The sequence below is a fragment of the Saccopteryx leptura genome, chromosome 2 (assembly GCF_036850995.1).
Source record: "Saccopteryx leptura isolate mSacLep1 chromosome 2, mSacLep1_pri_phased_curated, whole genome shotgun sequence".
NCBI classification, from domain to species: domain Eukaryota; kingdom Metazoa; phylum Chordata; class Mammalia; order Chiroptera; family Emballonuridae; genus Saccopteryx; species Saccopteryx leptura.
In genome coordinates, this window is record NC_089504.1 from 180,584,692 (window position 1) to 180,604,901 (window position 20,210).

At 40.5% G+C, this 20,210-nt stretch overlaps 1 protein-coding gene across 14 annotated transcripts in view; it reads right to left on the bottom strand.

Moving 5' to 3' along the window:
• Window positions 1-20,210, bottom strand: part of ERC1 (ELKS/RAB6-interacting/CAST family member 1) — a 544,893-nt gene that overhangs the window by 377,868 nt on the left and 146,815 nt on the right. For 9 of the 14 annotated variants that reach the window (XM_066369490.1, XM_066369487.1, XM_066369485.1 and 6 more), the window contains 3 exons: window positions 10,610-10,684; window positions 4,000-4,155; window positions 2,306-2,389 (listed from right to left, as the gene is read on the bottom strand). In XM_066369490.1, coding sequence (XP_066225587.1) covers window positions 2,306-2,389; window positions 4,000-4,155; window positions 10,610-10,684 — 315 coding nt within the window. The remainder of the gene's footprint in view (window positions 1-2,305; window positions 2,390-3,999; window positions 4,156-10,609; window positions 10,685-20,210) is intronic. The other 5 variants (XM_066369492.1, XM_066369493.1, XM_066369489.1 and 2 more) reach the window with 1 other exon arrangement.

Sequence of the window (20,210 nt, forward strand, 5' to 3'; positions counted from 1 at the left end):
ACATTCTTTTATTCTAAATGTAAGTCAAATAAACAGAAATCAGATTTGCTTTTACATTATATCTACTGCCTAGCGAGGTAAGTGGGCACTGAAAGATAGATTAATTATTAGAAGTATAAATCTGACAAGTCAGTAATTTCAGTATCACTAATGAAATAAAAAGTACTTTAATATTTTTAAATGAAATATATGTATTTTATTGTAATAACTTTAGATATAATGGACAAAGCTTTTCAGAACACTTTCCCATGAAAAATATATCTTTTACTTTAATTAAAATTAGACTTTTAAAACACCCTAGAAATAAATTTCTAATTTACTCTTCTGTTTCATCAAGAAGACAAGCACATTTCTCATATGCATGAAACCTTATTTCCAGATATAGTTATTCATTCAATAAATATGTGTATTTATTGCATGCAAAGTACTTGAGGACACTAAGGACATCAGTGGAAGATAATTATAAATGCCAACTATTTTCATCCTGTTACACAGATATGCACCAGGATTTACTACATACTGTAATGGTACAATGGTTTTTCATACCATCCACTACTAACAAGCATCAAACAAACATTGTATTAGCCTATCCCTAACATACAGAATGCACTAAAAATGCACTTGCTGTATGAATGAATATTCAGGAGGAATATTCAAGGTATTATCACTTCCTCAGCTAACGAACTATGGCTTAAAGCAGGGGTCTCAAACTCGTGGCCTGCCCACCAATTTTGTGCGGCCGCAGACTGGCCCGCAGACTAATCCACGAAGTTTGATTAGTCTGCGGAACGCACAAAATTGGTGGGCGGGCCGCATGCGGCCCACTGGCCGCAAGTTTGAGACCCCTGGCTTAAAGACTACTCAAATTTCCAGCTACCTCTAATTGTGTGATCAAAAACAAATATAACCTCTGTTTCCTATCTTCTGAATTATTAATCTTCAAATAATGCTATATTGACCATAAAAGACTGATAAAGGGGAGAAAATATTCTACATTGAAAGCAAAGTTTAGAAGCACAAATTTTACTTAAAAGTTAGGAATACAAGGCTTCACAGTCACTCACAGGTGAAAATGAGTACGTCTTCGAGTAATTATTTTACCTTGCTAAGCTTTGGTTTCCTGATCAGTAATATGGAGAAAGTAAACCAGTGCCACTGTGCTGTTTACAGATTAAATAAAATAATGTATGGAATGTGTTTAGCCTGTTGTTTGACACAAAAAGAAATGAATGAATAGTAGCTGAGAAAAAAATAGTTATGGATTAACTTCTCTAGGCAATGCATGGTTACCACAAACCTAACAGACAAACCTTTCAGACAAAATATTTCATTTCTCTATCTACACTATAATGTAGTCCATAAATAGTGAACACACCAAATTTCCAGGTTTTTATAATGCTGCATTCTAGTCTTATCCCACAATTATTTTCAAACACGTTTTTTTCTGACATTTGTGTGACAGATAGTTGCACAGCCTAGTACACAAGGGCAGGAGAGTGAAGAGCTTACAAGCACAGGTTCTGGAACCAAATTACTGGGTAAAAATTAAACTCTACCTCTTACTTAAGCTGTGATTCCTAAGCACCACTCTGTTAGCTCAGTTTCCTCATCTATCAATTGGGGTGACTGATAATACACCTACCTTAGTAGGTTATAAAATGCTTATAAAAATAAGTGCTCAAGTGTTAGTTATTTTATTATTTTGAAATTAATTTTAAGTTCTTTAGAAAGAAGACAACTAGATTTAGAAACTTTAAGTTTCATGCCAATTCTAATTTACTAGGTAATTCTAAGTAAGCTAACTACCTTCTATTCATTTGTTCTAAAGAAAGTAACATTTATTGCAAAATCACCAAATGGGGACTTAAAGATGTCTACATATGAAGGTAAAGCACTTTACTAAGAATTTCAAATTCAAATAAATACTAGGGATGAACCTAGAACATCTGCATATACCTAGGAAGAAAAAGAGACTACCATTCATAGAAACCAACAAGTCTCTAGTTATAGGAAAGGAGTTGAGAAAAAACAAGCTTTGAAGTACCATCCATTCAGTGACAACAGCAACAATAAAGAACCAGGTAAGGGCTTCCAGAACACGTGAGGGCTCACTACACACAAAGTGACATGTGGTTCAAACTGCTAAACAGGAGTTGGTTAACGAGCAGAGCAGGCTGGTTAGAGCCAGTACTGGACAAAGCTGCCAACCATAGAAAATGAAAGTACAAGCCACCCAGAAGCCAGAGCTAGCAGGGTCCCACTGTGGGATCACTGCACACAAAAGGGTAAATCTTACGGCAAAGACCTCAGCCTGAAGACCAGCCGCTCTCTTTTTCAGCTCCTCCCCTTGAGCCTCTTTCGAACTTAGTTCCTCCTTCAGTTGCTCTACCTGTCACGACATTGTTATTCTTTTTTTACTTGTTTATCAATGTAGGTCTTATTATCTGCTTTTAAGCCAGTGCAGTAACTGGAAATAACAGTAACATGTAACACAATCAAATCTGCTTCCCTAATTCCTTCTCCAAAGGACCCTAGATGGTTTCTCTATTTTCATGGGGTTCTTTAAATAAATGGGAATATGCTAATTGGCAAATGGGAAACAGAGCTTATACTGTAGTATATTTTGTTCTCAAATTAGGACGAAAAATGCAAACTAAAAGAAAGTTGGATATGTGAATGTTTAAGTCTCAAATTACCATAAAATTGGCAGTAGTCATTAACAACAAATTCTGAAAAAAATAGAGGAATATTCTACAGATTTATATGCCAGGTATGGGCACTACAGTAAGAAGCCAGAAACTGGAGAAGTTATAACTGTATCATTCCCTGTTTTCACTTCTGAGAAATGGGGGAACTAATACAATTGGGATATGGCAGGGGGAAGGGGAATACTTATTTTCTAGGTATGCAATATTCTGTATGTAATTACAATTATGATTTTTCATTAAGCCACAACAAACCTGACAGATTGATAACTCTAATAAACTAAATCCTCCAATTAGCCTAAATAGTTTACAGAATCACACTAAATGGCTTTAGATCTAAGAAAGAAACATTATAGCTGAATTTATAAATAGAGATTGCTATGACTCAGTGATACCTATCTTACTTTACATATACCTGAAGCACACATGGGAAATAATAAACCTGATACAAATGGATCTTCTGCAAGGGAGAGAGCAAAGGGTTTTCCTTGATGGAACTGTATTTGAAGGGAAAACATTCTATCCAAGTCATTTCTGGGGAAAAGGAGGGGGGGGGGCGGGGCTGGGTTCAGCCTCTTAGGATTTTGACTTTTAAAATACTTCTCAAGAGGTAGAGAACAAGATTTCTCACACAGTGAGAAAACCTCATCTGATGTAATTCTACTAAATCATCTCAGAAATACTAATAGATATGAAATATTAAACTGTAATAATACATACTTTGCCTCATACAGGTAATATGTTTCAAGTGAAAACTTGAAATAACTACAGAACATCTGTGCCATATTCCCCACATATAAGACACACCTGTTTTCGAAAAATTTGTGATCTAAAAACTGGGTGCATCTTATACAGTGGTTGTCAAATCATTTAAGAAGTGTGGCATTTCAAATGCTATAGATGGAACTGAGAATGAGGCAATATATGAAGGCAGTGATTTGTCATCAGACATAGATGAGGACAAGCTAAATGGATGGGAGTTTTGACAGTGATGAGGAGTTGTATGAATTTTGTGATGAATAAAACTTGAGTTCAATAACTTTATGTAATACATTTTTTTTTCAAATTTTGGGCCCCAAAATTAAGGTGTGTCTTATATATGGGGGTGTCTTATATATGGGGAAATAGGTAATTCTGACTTTAATTCTGGGCATGTTCCACTTAAAAAAATATTTTAGAAGTATTCTTCCCTGAACTCAGATAAAACAGCGTGAAGTTATTCATCATGACTACGGACATAGGCATATGCATCCATCTTTCAAAGCCCCTTTTTTATAGCATCACACACCATTACCTTATTTTTCATAAATTTGGAATGGCTCCGATAGACCTCCATTTGCTTCATTTCTTCCTCCCGCTCCTCAGTACTCACAGCCCCATTTGATTTCAGCATCTGAATTTCCTCTTCCAAGTCTCGAAGCCCACGTTCCATAGAGGAAATTTTTGAATCCTAAGAACAATGGAAGATTTATTCATGAAAAGTCAGAGAAGTTAAGCAACTAAGTCTTAGATATTAAACATAATAAAAATAAATATGCAGGAAAACTGCTGTCTAGCAGCTGGTACTTTGCTCTAAAATATACCTTTTATGGTAATATGGGTGGGAACGAGGAGGACTCAGACCTTTAATATGATTTTTCCTCTATCTCTTCCTCCCATCTGTACCCTTTCGAATAAAGCTGAAAGACTTAACTAAAGAAGTAAAAACAGTGGAAAAATGATTAATTTTTTTTTGTATTTTATAGTCAACAAATATCTAGGGAAAATTTTTGTAATATTAACAAAAAAACCTTTTCTAGACATAATATCTTATCATTTTACTTGGTGACCCCTAAAAGATTTATCTCTAGCCACAAAGGACAGGGGGAGATGTGTAAAGGGCTTCAAAGATTTATACAATAATGTGTATAACTATATTTGTAATAATTAAGATTTTACAACATCCCACTGTAGAAAAACAAAGAGAAAACCCTCACCATATTGCGGTTCACTTTTCACAGTCTCACTGTATCGTGGATTTCTAAATTGTATTTATCTAATTTGTATCACGGATTTTTCACTATGACACAGGATTTTGCGGTATATAGGTATTTTTATATATTTATTATTTTAATTATTTTTGTGGTAAAATAAGCAAAATAAGTGTGGGAAAGGTTAATAACAGGGTGGGAAAGGTTTATAAGAGTGTGGGGAGGGTTTATAAAGCCTTAAAATATATATAAATAATAAAATAAATATAAGGTCGCTACGAGGATTTTCGCCTATCGCGGGGGGTTCTGGATCCTAAGCCCCACAATAGACAAGAGACCACTGTACTTTATCAGACTCTTAATCTTACTTTTTCTCTATACTGCCCCATACATATGAAATGTTTCATAATAATTTTTAAAAAACCACTGTCCTTGTAAATCATGACCACCACAAATATCTCCTCCTTTTAGAACATCCTATATTCAATTTCTTGGTTTTGTTTGCCACAGTATCTAGTGATCACTTTAGATGTCATCAATACAGAAAAACTCCTGCATTGAATGGATACATTTATATCAACAGTTGTATATGCTTATTTACCTAAGGAAAAAAGGCCTAGGCTTTATTTTACTTGGAGTTTTACAGAACCATTCCTTTAGAAGGTTATTTTGAGAATGACTTCCTGTTGCACTTTAGCTCATGGATTCCTTGACTTCCTGTTGCACTTTTAGCTCATGGATTCCTTGCCTGACCAGGCAGTGGCACAGTGGATAGAACATCAGACTGGGATCTGGGAGACCCAGGTTCGAAGCCCCAAGGTCGTCGGCTTGAGTGCGGGCTCATCCAGCTTGAGTGCCAGCTCACCAGTTTGAGTGTGGGTTTGCTGGCTTGTGTGTGAGATCATAGACATGACCTCATGGTCGCTGGCTTCAGCCCAAGGTTGCTGACTTGAGCAAGGTGTCACTTGCTCTGCTGTAGCCACCCCCCAATCCTATCAAGGCACATATGAGAAAGCAATCCATGAACAACTAAGGAGACTAAGGAGCCACAACGAAGAATTGATGCTTCTCATCTCTCTTTCTTCCCACCTGTCTGTCCCTATCTCTGCCTCCATCACCAAAATAAAAAAAAATAAAAAAGATTCCTGGATAACTTTTCTTGTTACCATAATTCTTAGAGCACACACAGAAAAGTTAAAGGATTTACCACAAGACAACAACAACCAGCTAGTTTCAGGTTCAGGGGAGAGGAGACTATGTACTCCTCTGACTTACATTACCTTACCTTTAAAAATATCACAACAGGCCCTGGCCGGTTGGCTCAGTGGTAGAGCGTCGGCCTGGCATGCAGGAGTCCCTGGGTTCAATTCCCGGCCAGGGCACACAGGAAAAGCACCCATTTGCTTCTCCGCCCCTTCCCCTCTCCTTCCTCTCTGTCTCTCTCTTCCCCTCCCGCAGCCAAGGCTCCATTGGAGCAAAGATGGCCCGGGCGCTGGGGATGGCTCTGTGGCCTCTGCCTCAGGCGTTGGAGTGGCTCTGGTTGGGACATAGCGAGGCCCCGGATGGGCAGCGCATTGCCCCCTGGTGGGCAGAGCGTCACCCCCTGGTGGGCGTGCTGGGTGGATCCCGGTGGGACACATGCGGGAGTCTGTCTGACTGTCTCTCCCCGTTTCCAGCTTCAGAAAAATACAAAAAAAATATATATATATATCACAACAAAAACTTTTTGCACAAATCTATTCAAATTAATCTGACATTTGGTTCAAACTTAAATGTATTAATCAGTACAATCAGAACCTAAGGCAGGATTTTTTTTATTTACTCACTTGAAATTACTGCACCTCGGGCAACTACTTCAGTTGCACCAACTGAAAATTCAATTTTGAGATGACTATAAATCTTCCTGGAAATACCAGGATGTAGTCCCTCAAGCATCACTAAAATACTAAGCATATGCATGTGATTAACCCAGAAATGAAAGAAAGTGAAATGTGTTTCACCCTCGACATTAGCCCAGCTGGCAATGAAAGGGGGCCAGCACAAGGGGTGCATTTCTAGCACCGTTGGTGCTCCAAACAAGGCAATACATCCTTCAGCTAAGAACTCCAGCTCTGCACATCACACAGACAGACTCTTCCTCTACAAAGCCCCTGCCAAGAACATCATCCATCTTCTTCCCTAACCCAACACAGAGAGGCAGCTCTTGACCAAAGCAGCACCCCCACTACCAAATCATGCACCATAAAAGCTTTTCCCAAAAAAGGGACCAAAACTGCAGCTCTGAAAGCCACAAGGCAGGAGCTGACTGCCCAGAAAAAGAACCTACCAGGCTACTCTCTGAAATCAGGCCAGAAAATTAATGCCTGATATGCTCAACTAGCTCCAGCACCAATTCAACCAGTGCTCAGGCTGGGTTTATTTGAAGACAGTCCTTCAAATGAGATTTCTTACTCGTGGAATGTGTAATAAGTAAAGTCTTTATCATCTTACTGCTCTGTACTTCCCCAGCCCTGGGTCTTCCATCATTAATCAACCAATCCCACTAAGCCTACTGAAATCCTGTTCCTTATTAAATTTCAAATTACTCAACTTTTTCCTCAAAAAGGTTATTTCCAATTTCAAGTAAAATATGGCTTTCCCAAAGGATATAATTTCTCCAAACTCTCTCTAGTGAAGGTTACTAATCCCCCAGCACCACAAAGGAGCAAAGGAAAAGTGTGGGCATCTGGTTCCTCACGGCTATTCCTCTTTATTTAAAACTCCTTTTCACTCTACTTTCCTCAACTTCCCAGTCACTCCTGGCCATTTTAAGAAGCCATTGGTGTGGCAGACTGCAAGTGACAAAAAGCCAAGTTCTCCCCCCAACACCTCCCTATTGGCTATGAAGCTGAGTATTTCCACTCATCCCCCCCCCCCACTTACCTGCTTGCTTAGTTACTAGAAGCAATTTACACAGCCTTCCTCTCACCCTTTGTTTGTTCAAATGTTGGTTGATTTTACTTATGCAGGGTGGGGGGATTCCTGTTTATGCCTTAAATGGATTCATGTTTATGCCTCAGACGTGTGACTTTGTATCAAAGACTTTCTTATTTGCATACGGCTATATAATAATGCAAACCTGGGGCTGTTGTGCTCAGTCTTGCCATCAGCTTGCAGATGTCTTCTGATCCCATCCTTTTTCTCTATTCATTCCACATCATTCTCCCTCAGGGACCTGGAATTACTAGCCTCTCTGGTTCACAGCATGGTGGCACCAATCTACCCTGCAAACACTTCTTGCCACCATCCTAGGATTTCAGTGTCTGAATTCTTTGATGTCCTTAATCCCAATGACTTCATCCACTCGTCCATTTTAGCTATCCAGTTCACAGGACTACACTCTGGGTCCTACTGTTACGCAGGCTCTCTTCCCAGGTCTGTCATCATTGTCTACTGTCCTTCAACTTCACAGAGATCTCTACTTCCCTATCTTTCACATGTTCTCCCGACCTGTCAATCCACTCTAAATCCCCTTCCTTCCTCTCCAGGCTATATTCTGGGACTGATCATCCAAACCCCTTCCACCATCACTCACAATTTATTTGCATCTCAATAATTCTGCTCATTCAGCAAAACTCTAACCCTAGAACCGTAGAGTAATTCTGCCGTGCTGCCCCACTGCTAAAGGAAAAAAAAACCCACTAGAGTAAAAGGGATGAAGAAACATGAGAGGCAAGAGGAGTAGAGGGGAAAAGATGAAAGGAGGAAGAAGGCAGGAGAAAGGAGGAGGAAAGCAGGAGGAGAAGGAGGAAGATTACATTACCTCAAAGATGATTGTTGGGCTCTTTCACTGGGCATCTTTCTTTCCCATTTCCCCAGACGACTAATCTAGATCTTCATAATTCTCTCAAATTCATGCCACACTCTTAGCAACTTAACTATTTTAGTTGTGATTGCAGCATAACAACAACCTGAACCCACTGAGCTGCCAGAACCTCAGAATCTCATGCTTCTTAGCACAATGGCTAAAGGTTACAGAACTTAAAACAGATCCGCTACCAATTAATACCATTACATTTCCCCATTTTGTCAGAAGATAAAATAATTTTGTGAATCTAGGTACAGGTACATTTGTGTGTTTTAGTCTTATTAGCAGGGATCAGGAAAGAACTTGTACAAATAAATCCTGGAAATGTGAACATTCAATTTAAACCTTTCTAAAGGTTCCTTACAAGATTATGTTCAAGACTACTAATTGTATGTTTAAATATAAAGAATCCAAAACCCACTAATTTAAAATTGGTAAATCCTTTCCTTATTGAGAATAAAGGTATATGTGATATAAAAAAAGTTTTAAGAGGAAATCATTCACATTAAGAGAACAGTTTTTATAGCTGTACTTGAAAAGTATCTATTTGGGAAGGTGACAGAGACAGAGACAGATATGGACAGACAGACAGGAAGGGAGAGAGATGAGAAGCATCAATTCTTCGTTGCGGTACTGTAGTTGTTCACTGATTGCTTTCTCATATGTGCGCCTTGACCAGAGGGCTACAAAAGAGAGAGTGACCCCTTGCTCAAGCCAGCAACCTTGGGCTCAAGCTAGCGACCTTATACTCAACCCAGAGACCTTTGGGCTCAAGCCAGTGACCCTGTACTCAAGCTGGTGAGCCCACGCTCAAGCCAGATGAGCCCACGCTCAAGCCAGCAAACTCAGGATCTCGAACCTGGGTCCTCCACGTCCCAGTCCAATGCTCTATCCGTTGCGCCATCGCCTGGGCAAGCAAGAAGTATCTATTATATAAAACTATTTATACCAAAAACTAAATACTCTTGTCATATCAACAAATATTAAATGAGACAGAAACTACATGCTTCTCTCAGCTGCAAGCTGTATTCGGTACTTTTTCATAGAACACTATTTTTGCTAGAAAGAACCACTAACAGACAAACTATGGTTACTCAGACTTGATTACTTAGCAGACATTTTCTTTAAAATAAATGAAATGAGCCTGACCAGGCAGTGGCACAGTGGATAGAGCATCGGACTGGAATGCGGGTGACCCAGGTTCGAGACCCCTAGGTTGCCAGCTTGAGCGCGGACTCATCTGGTTTGAGCAAAAAGCTCACCAGCTTTGACCCAAGGTCGCTGGCTCGCACAAGGGGTTACTCGGTCAGCTGAGGGCCCGTGGTCAAGGCACATATGAGAAAGCAATCAGTGAACAACTAGGGTGTTGCAATGAAAAACTGATGATTGATGCTTCTCATCTCTCTCCGTTCCTGTCTGTCTGTCCCTATCTATCCCTCTCTCTGACTCTCTCTCTGTCTCTCTAAAAAAACCCCACAAAACCCCCCCCCACAAAAACAAAAAACATGAATAAAATAAATGAAATGAGCCTGTCATTTTAAGAGTAGAAAGGAGTCCTGAGATCAAAAGGTTTGGGAATAGCTGACTTAAAGAAATTCTGGGGTGGGGGGTGGGGGGAGGGGAGATGGGGTGAAGAAGGAGAGAGGGGTTGGGGGAGGGGAGGGGCACAAAGAAAACCAGATAGAAGGTGACAGAAGACAATTTAACTTTGGGGGAGGGGTATACAGCACAATCAAATGTCAAAATAATCTAGAGATGTTTTCTCTCAACATATGTACCCTGATTTATCAATGTCACTGCATTAAATTTAATAAATTTAAAAAAAAACAAAAAAACCCTCAAACAAAAAAAAAAAAAAAAAAATTCTGGACAAGCCCTTCAGTCCAATTTGAGTTATGTGCTACAACTAAAACGAAATGAGACTGAAGGTCTTTTAAACTGTCATTTTCATTAAGTCTTACTATTTCTCTTCAATTTATAAAATGAGTGAAACATTATTACATTCCACTTTCTAAAACTCATACATGACAGTGCGTGATCGCTTACGTGTATAAACTGATTCATAAGATAATTAGATTCTCACTTACTTTCATTTCAATAACAGTCTGCAGAGCTTTAGTCTTGGCAGAATCAGGGGCATTCTCAAGTCTCCGGTGCATCTCCTATACAAGAAAAACAAACAAAAAAAAGTAAGTGTCCTCTTTTTCACTCTCATTTTTAAAAAGTGAGGGAGGAGTAACTGTGTGCAAAAGATGATCACCTTAGCCTTGTAAGACACTCAGCTCCTTGTCTCCCCAACCTTTCTCTGTGAAGCAGGTAACCCACAGGCTACATTCAGGCTAAGAAAGCATAGGAGAGTGCCAATGTCTGAATACCTTGTAATCTAAAATTAGGCACACCGATTGCAGCTACCGCAATAGCTGAAACTACAGCACATACCCAGGTTGGTATGTCAATCCTTCACATGACTCCAAGACATATAATCAGAACTCCAAATGATCCAAAAAGAGGATTAGAAATATTCCCTTTTTAAACATTTAAAAACTGATTATATAGAGACAGGGAGGGAGGGAGGGAAAGAGAGAGAGAGAGAAAATGACAGAGGGAAGGAGAGAGGAAGAAAGGGTGGGGGGGAGAAGCATTCATTTATTGTTCCACTTAGTTGTGTATTCATTGGATGCCTCCCCCCATTTATCCTAACTGGGGACTGAACCCATATAACCCTTGGCATTTCGGGATGATACTTTAACAGACTGAGCTAACGACCAGGGCAGAAATATTCCCCTTTTAAAAGGAGACATAAAAGAAGTCACAATCAGTCTGCACTGCACAACATCCTTTCCATTACATCCAGCCCCAGAGTAGCAATCACCTGGCTAACTACGATAAAATACTCTCTCCAGCACGGCTACAAGTAGAAAGAAAAAGAAGATAAGACTGCTGAATGCTTGACCAGGTGGTGGCGCAGTGGACAGAGCATCGGACTGGGATGCGAAGGACCCAGGTTCGAGACCCCAAGGTCGCCAACTTGAGCGTGGGTTCATCTGGTTTGAGCAAAACTCACCAGCTTGGACCCAAGGTCGCTGGCTTGAGCAAGGGGTTACTAGCTCTGCTGTAGCCCTAGGGTCAAGGCACATATGAGAAAGCAATCAATGAACAACTAAGGTGTTGCAACAAAAAACTGATGATTGATGCTTCTCATCTCTCTCTGTTCCTGTCTGTCTGCCCCTGTCTTATCCCTCTCTCTGACTCTCTCTCTGTCTCTGTAAAAAATAAAAAAAAAATTTAAAAAAAACTGAACAAGTTTCCTAAGTAGTTCATTGTTGGGCAGATAAAATGTATTATGCTCACTTTGTTAAAGAGGCCATTGCCCAGGTGGTATTAATGTGTGTTGGGGTGGGCTAAAGGCAGGCAGAATCCTTGTAGCCTGGGGCTTGGTTTTGGGATTAAGCCTTTCCTACCCTTTTTGGTGTAAGGTGGTACAATCCTATCATGCCTCAGAGAAGTGACTTTGTATTAGAGACTTCCCTATTATGTATATTGGATTAAGGGTTTGGATTTCTACACTATAAAATGGGAAAGGAGCGGGAGTTTGCTTCTTGGTTCCTGAGATTATCATTAGAAGAGAGAGCAGAGGAGAGCAGAGAAAGGCCACATGGAGGAGGCCAGGAGAAGCAGCCAAGATGGTGAAGTGCTGAGTGAGATGCCAGTTTGTGTAGAGTTTGTATTTGGGATAAGGACGGAGATGGGGAACAGAGGAGAATAAGTCTGGTGAGCTAGAAACCTTTGATTCTAGGAAACTCGGATAAGTCAGTGGCTTTGTGAGCACTGAATGTGACTGGGTTTTGGAGCCCAGTGTGTATTTTTTACTTGCCCGCCGGGTGCAAGCTAGGATTAAAGACTATGGCCCATCAGTTTTTGGCTCCGCTGTTTCTTTGCCGACTGTCCGAATCCAATGCGAACCTGCAAGGGCCGGGCTGCTGTGATAGTGGCCCTGGCCCTAATTACTGGCTTTACATTCATGTTTTAAAAATGGCAGAAAAACATGGCTATTTTTAATCTAAATTTTATTGAATTCAGGTTTTAGAAGAAAGGATTAGGGTCATAATTAGGGTCTCCAAGAATCACTTTCAAGTTATCAAAATACTTTGGGCTAATTTCTTGTCATATTTTGTGAATGTCTCTGAATTAGTCAGTACTTACAAAGTACCCTGGGACAGACACTAGTGACCTAAAGAATACACAGATGAATACTTTCCAAATGAGAGTGATTAACCATAATTAAAAAAAATGTGTAACACTTTAATTATACCTTTTACCATACTAATTCATTCTTGTCTGACCAGGAAGAATGGTTTGAGAGACACAGAAAACAGACCTACAAACTTCATTGAGTTACCTCTTCCTGAAAGAGTAGTCCTAATTGTCCGGTAGTTGCCTTGGGGTTGGGTTGTGAAATCCTCCTTTGCCCTGAATTTTCTGGCAAGTGCTAATCTCACCGAAACCGCACCCGCCCAAGTCCTCGGAATCATCCCTGAGGTTGTTCCGGGAACTGCACGCTTCACCAAACCCCCATCCCGCTGGCCTTTACCAACCCCCCCTCCTGCAAATATAAAAAACCCAAAAGTCCTAACCCGGGCGCGCCTTCACAGACCTGCGTCCTAGGGTCAGTGAACTCGCCCGGAGCTCCCAATAAAGCCTGATTCTGTTTATTCGGCTGATTGGTCTTTTGCTCATTCGCACATTGGTGGCATATAGGGGTCTTCCATCTTTCACTAATGAACTGACAAAAGTTCTAAATTATAAATAAACACCAGTAATTTCTGAACACCCACATTTCCCATCTGGCTACTGAAACCATGGAACAAACTGCTATTAATACACACCACCCTTTCTGCGACCTCTCTCCCTAACTACAGCCTTAAATACTCAACTAGATATCCCACTTGTACGTTGAAAAAACACTTCAAACTCTATGTGCCCAAGACCAAACTCTTGGTAGTGCCCCCAAAACCTGCTTTACCCTTCTAGTTACTCAGGTCAAAAACCAATAAGTCTTAGCCCTGGCTGGTTGGCTCAGAGGTGGAGCGTCAGCCTGGCATGTGGATGTCCTCAGTTCAATTCCCAGCCAGGGCACACAGGAGAAGCACCCATCTGTTTCTCCAACCCTCCCTCCCCTTGCTTCTCTGTCTCTATCTCTCTTCCTCCCCCCTGCAGCCAAGGCTCATTTAGAGCGAGTTGGCCCCAGGCATTGAGGAAGGCTCCATAGCCTCACCTCAGGTGCTAAAAAATTGGCTCCGGTTTCAGAAGAGCAAGGGCCCAAGATGGGCAGAGCGTCACCCCCTGGTGGGCTTGCTGGGTGGATTCCAGCCAGGGTGTATGTGGGAATCTGTCTCTGCCTCCCCTCCTCTCACTAAAAACAAAACAAAACCAATGAGTCTTCTTAATGCCTTCCTTTTTCAAGCCACACCCACTCAGGAAAACCTGTTAATTCTATCTTCAAAGCATATCCAAATCCAAGCACGTCTTGAGCTCTCCACTGCTACCACTTAGAGTGCACCACTAACAAAAATATAGCTTTTAATCCAACAACAACCTCTTAATCAGGCATCTCACTCTTCATATTGCTACCCTATAGTCTATCCTCGACAGAGCTCTCAGAATGCTCCTCTTAAACATAAATTTGATCTTGTCACTCCTCTCAAACCTCTGGCATGCCTCCAGAGCCACAGTCCTTTCAGTAGCCTGCCCTACAAGACCCTGCCTCTTAGTCAGTATGCTTCCCCCCACACTGGACTCTCTGCTGTCCTTCAAATATGCTAGGCACTCTCCAGTTCCTTAGGACTTTTATACCAGATATTCTTGTTGCCCAAACTCTCTTTCCTCTCCTTCAAGTCTTGGCTCAAATATCTCTTCTATGTTATTAGGTGTATTATTTATGATGATCACATTGCAGTTATGCAAGAAAATGTCTGTGTGTCTTAGAGATGAATACTGAAGTCTGTAGAGGCAAATTACATCATGTCAGGAATTTGCTTTAAAATCTTTGGTAAATGAGGAGCCACTGTGCCACCTCACCCGCAGGTGTTTAAAGTACCAACAGCTACAGAATCAATATTAATATTTTAAGAGGCTTAAAGAACATTTTATTCATTTGGGTTAAGGTGTGCAGAGAAATTTTGAGAATAATCTCTGTACTGTGTGATTGGCATAAAACCAGGATGGCCCTTGGCATTGTATTGTAAATGCAAAGGGAAGGAAAACATGGATTCCCTGACATTCCATCACACCTGTGGGGAAAGGGGTGAATGGCCAGCCAGGTGCAGGAAGAGAAAAGCCAAAATAAACCTTTTCTTATAGTAATGAGCCATTTTCGGGCATTTGTCCCCATGAAACTACCAAATCCAAGCACGTCTTGACCTCTCCACTGCTACCTATGTAACAAATGGCTCCTATGTAAATGCATATGGTTAATACGTGTCACTCTGGACAGAGAGATGGTGGATAAACACTAGAAAATATAGGAATGCCTTTTAATATGTAAAGAGACATATTTCTACCATTGTGTTGACTTGTAAATTTTGTTTTCTCCAAAATGATGTATGGCTTGCAAATTGAACATGGTCCTATCATGTTAAAGGACATATGACTATAACCAATAGTGGTAAAGGGCACCTAATTGCAATTTTTACTTCTGTACTTCCCACTTACAAAACTATAAAAACTAGGTAGTACAAAGGGTCAGCGCGCTCTCCCTCAGATTTCTGTCCGAGTTGCCGCCGCTTGGCCAAGCTAGACAATAAAGCTTTGGTGTGTAATCAACGGACTTTGTTCGTGTCTTCAACGTTTTTAGTCCCTCTGGATTAGGCTTAACAGGAAAGAGCCTGACCAGGTGGTGGCTCAGTGGATAAGAGTGTCAGACTGGGACGCAGAGGACCTAGCTTCAAAACCCTGAGGTCACCAGCTTGAGCATGGTATTGCTGGCTTAAGTGTGGGATCGTAGACATGATCCCATGGTCGCTGGCTTGAGCCTGAGGGTCTCCGGCTTGAAGCCCAAGGTCGCTGGCTTGAGCAAGGGGTCATTTGCTTTGCTATAGCCCCTCCCCCCCCCACCCCTGTGAAGGCACATATGAGAAAGCAATCAATGAACAACTAAAGAGATGAAAGAGCCGCAACAAAGAATTGATGCTTCTCATCTCTCTCTCTTCCTGCCTGTCTGTCCCTATCTGTCCCTCTCTCTGACTCTGTCACACCAAAATAAATAAATAAATAAAATAAATCTTTGGTGAAGAGAAGAAGAAAAAGTAAAAAAGGAATACGTAAAAAAGGGATACATGAAGCAAGTGTGGCAAAATGTTGGTAACTGGTATATCTGAGCAATAAAATATCAAGACTCTTCACACTATTCTCACTACTTTTATGTAGGTTTGAAACCTTCCATAAGAAAATGAATGTTTAGTATTCTCAGTGTAACCATATTTTAAAACTTAAAACTGACAAGAGAATTCACATGTCCTTTCCCCTTCACCTTACTCTTCTTTTCCTTTTTCCCATAGCACTTGTCCTGTATATTATGTAAATAATTTACTTGTTCTGTGTTGCTAATTTTCTACTTCCCTCTATGTAAGAATGTAAGTTCCACAAGGGCCAGAGTCTTTGTTTCATTCACTAATGAATCCAAAGTACCTAAAGCAGTAGCTGGTCCATTGGTAAGTGCTCTGCAGGTATTTAAAGAATGAATGTCAAATGATGAGTAACAAATGGCTACCAAACTTTCAAGAATTAGGTAAAGTGGGAATCTTTTCAACCCCTTTCTACTCCTGTACTGAATTATGTGCACTTCATCTTATTTCTCATACAGCACGCTACATGGCAATACTTTAACACTTACTACATATATATTTGAAATAATTTTCTTCATTAACATACCAAACTGTGGACCTTTTAGGGTAAAAACTGTCTTCTGTATTTCACAGACACTGTCGGGACACCTAATTATCATTAAAAGTTATTTCTCCTCCACATCCATTTCTCTTTTGTTGGATGAAGAAATGAGTAAGTGAATAAATTACCTGCTGGTTTCTATCTTCACTGCTCTACTGGCTCACTCCCTCAGTATCAAATAAAGGACCTCCTTGTTTCCAAACTTTTTTTTTTTGACAGAGACAGAGTCAGAGAGGGGGACAGATAGGGACAGACAGACAGGAATGAAGAGAGATGAGAAGTATCAGTTCTTCGTTGCGACTCCTTAGTTTGACTACTTTCTCATATGTGCCTTCACCCGGGGCTACAGCAGAGCAAGTGACCCCTTGCTCAAGCCAGTAACCTTGGACTTCAAGACATCGACCATAGGATCATGTCTATGATCCCATGCACAAGCCAGCGACCCCACACTCAAGCTGAATAAGCCCACACTCAAGCTGACGACCTCGGGGTTTTGAACCTGGGTCTTCTGTGTCCCAGTCCAATGCTCTATCCATTGTGCCACTACCTGGTCAGGGTCCTTGTTTCCAAACTTAATAGTTGTTGTCAGTCCATATCCTCTCTGAACTCCACGTAGCAGCTCTTTTAAAAAAAAAAAAAAAAAGCATAGAGAGGTTTAAGGGTGGAACATCTTTGAATTTTTTGACTGGCTTCCATTATAGAACTATCACAGCTTTAATACTGATTCTCTGCCCCTATCTACAAACACATTTCCTTGTAACTCTTCTCAATTCTATAGCCCCAATCCAGGGCCTCCACTAGCCCACAGAGTAACAATATGAATTAGAGAAAGCACCATCTCTGGGACAGATGCTACCTTACCAAAGCATGGGTTGACCTTTGGTCCCCACATGCTCCATCAGCAGGAAGCTCTTGTTCAGTCAACAATCTGTACGTGCAACCATCCAAGGCACGGTAGTCCTTCCCCCAACCCCACACATCCAATTACTACCCTTCCAAGGATGACTTGTAAAATCTATTTCTCCAGCCCTATAGTTGATGGACATCTATCAATTTCTTGCCATGTATTATTTGATCTCCTTTCAGTCTGGGGCTCCACATTTTAAGGTAGAGTCTACTTCTCACAATAGAAGCTAAAAACTGCCTTTCCTGCAGTTAAAGCCCAAACACACATCCTCATCACCCCAATTAGATACACATATCACCTACTTAGAATCGGAATCTCTTAACATGAATATTTAGAGTCAGTCTGGCAATGAGTGGCAGAGGCAGTGGTTACCGCAAGCTTCCAGAGTCAGGAATGGCAGAGGTTCTAGGAATTGTGAGCAGTGTCAGCGATGTTAACAGAACAAGCTACTGTGCCTGTGCCTTGAAGAGCCAGCAGCACTGTCTTAAAAAGAGCATGACTGCGGTTGAGGAGCCCTGAGGAGCCACTGTGCCACCTCACCTGCAGGTGTTGTAGAGTACCAAAAGCTACAGAATCAATATTTTAAGAGGCTTAAAGAACATTTTATTAATTTGGGTTAAGGTGTGCAGAGAAATTCTGTGAATAATCCCTGTACTGTGTGATTGGCATAAAACCAGGATGGCCCTTGGCATTGTATTGTAAATGCAAAGGGAAGGAAAACATGGATTCCCTGACAGTCCACCACACCTGTGGGGAAAGGGGAAAATGGCTAGCCAGGTGCAGGAAGAGAAAAGCCAAAATAAACCTTTTCTTATAGTAATGAGCCATTTGTGGGCATGAAACTACCTCTCCCATATGAATGCATATAGTTAATGTGTGTGACTCTGGACAAAGAGATGGCAGATAAACATCAGAAAATATAGGAATGTCTCTTAGTATGTAAAGAGACATATTTCTATCATTGTGTTGACTTATAAATTTTGTTTTCTCCAAAATGATGTATGGCTTGCAAATTGAACATGGTCCTATCATGTTAAAGGACATATGACTATAACCAATAGTGGTAAAGGGCACCTAATTGCAATTTTTGCTTCTATACTTTCCACTTGCAAAACTATAAAAACTAAGTAGAACAAAGGGCTGGCACGCTCTCCCTCAGATTTCTGTCCGAGTTGCCGCCGCTTGGCAAAGCTAGACAATAAAGCTTTGGTGTGGAATCAACAGATTTTGTTCGTGTCTTCAATGTTTCGAGTCCCTCCGGATTATGCTTAACAAGGTGAGGCCCTGCATTTGGCTAAATAACTTCTAACCCAGTTCTTAAGCCTACGTAGGGATTCTGGGACCTACATATTCATTCATTTATTCATGTCAGGAACGATGCAAAGTTTGGGAGAAAGAATAGTAAGAAATAACAAACTTTTCTTTTTACTGTGGAATTTTTAGTCTACCATGAAAAAATAAATTTTAATCAAATAGTCACCTAACAATTCATCAGATTCACCAATCACCTTCATTATTGAGAGCCACTATTCAGCCTTAGTCTTCAGCTTACTTGATCTATTTCACATAGTTGCTCAATCCCCCTTCCTTTGCCTTCCCAGACATGAAACTCTCTAATTTTCCTCCTATTTTACATATTCCTCTCTGCCTAACTCCTAATCAGGAGTGTCCTAGGCATTAATACTCAGTCATCTTCTCTAACTTACTAATTCCCTTGGTATCCTCATCCAGTGTCATAACTTTCAACATCATCCACTTAATAATAACTCCCAAATTTTACCTGCTAAAATCCACATTTGTATATAGCACTGCCTCCTTAACATCCTCATGTGTATAGCTTCACACTGTGACTATGCCTAAAACTGGGCTCCTGGTTTTTCCTCTTTAAACTTGCTTCTTCTACCTCCATCACGATAATGGTATATGTGAACTCAGTTGATCAGGCCAAAAACTTAGGAGTCCTTTTCTTACAACTACATCCAAGCCATTAAATAGAAAACTTTGTTGTTCCTATTTTCAAAACGTCTCCAGAAACTGACCGTGCCTTCTTACCTCCCCTGCCATAATGACCTGAGCCACCATTGTCTCTTGCCGAGATTACAGCAACAGTCTCCCAAAGTTGACTTCCCTATTCACAATAGGACAGCAATAGTGTTCTTTTTAAAACAGAAGTCAGCCACATTTGATGCCATCAAAAGCTCCTCATTTCACCCTGTAGAAGTTATATAGTCCTTATGCTGGCCTAGGAGTCCTTGGTGATCTGGCCCCATTACATGCCTGGCTTCATCTCGTACTATGCTCTCCCCCTTGGTCCAGACATACCAGCCTCCCTACTTCTCCTCAATACATTATTAGTCCTGCTCCTGACTTCAGCCTTTGCATTCATTGTTTCCTCTCTGCTTTATTCTTTCTTCTTCCCTTAATTATTCAAGTCTGTTCAAAAGTCAAACTCTCAATATTTAAAATATTATTTTATTTAAAATTGGAATTTACCTCTAACACATACTTCCAATCTCCCTAACCAAGCTCTATTTTTTTTTCTTAGCATTTATCACTTTCTAACAGCATATTACTTACTATGATAAACATAACAAGTATCTCAGGAATATTTTTCTTTTTTTAAAATTAAATTTAATGAGGTGACACTGATCAATAAGAGTACACAGGTTTCAAGTGAACACCTCTGTAGCATCTGAACTATTGACTGCATTATGTGCCCATCATCCAAAGTCAAATCATTGTCCATCACCTTATATTTGTCCCTCTTTACTCCCCTCCCCTTCAGCCCCAGGATCATTTTTCTTTTTCATTCCCTGAACTATATCAAGCACTCAGAA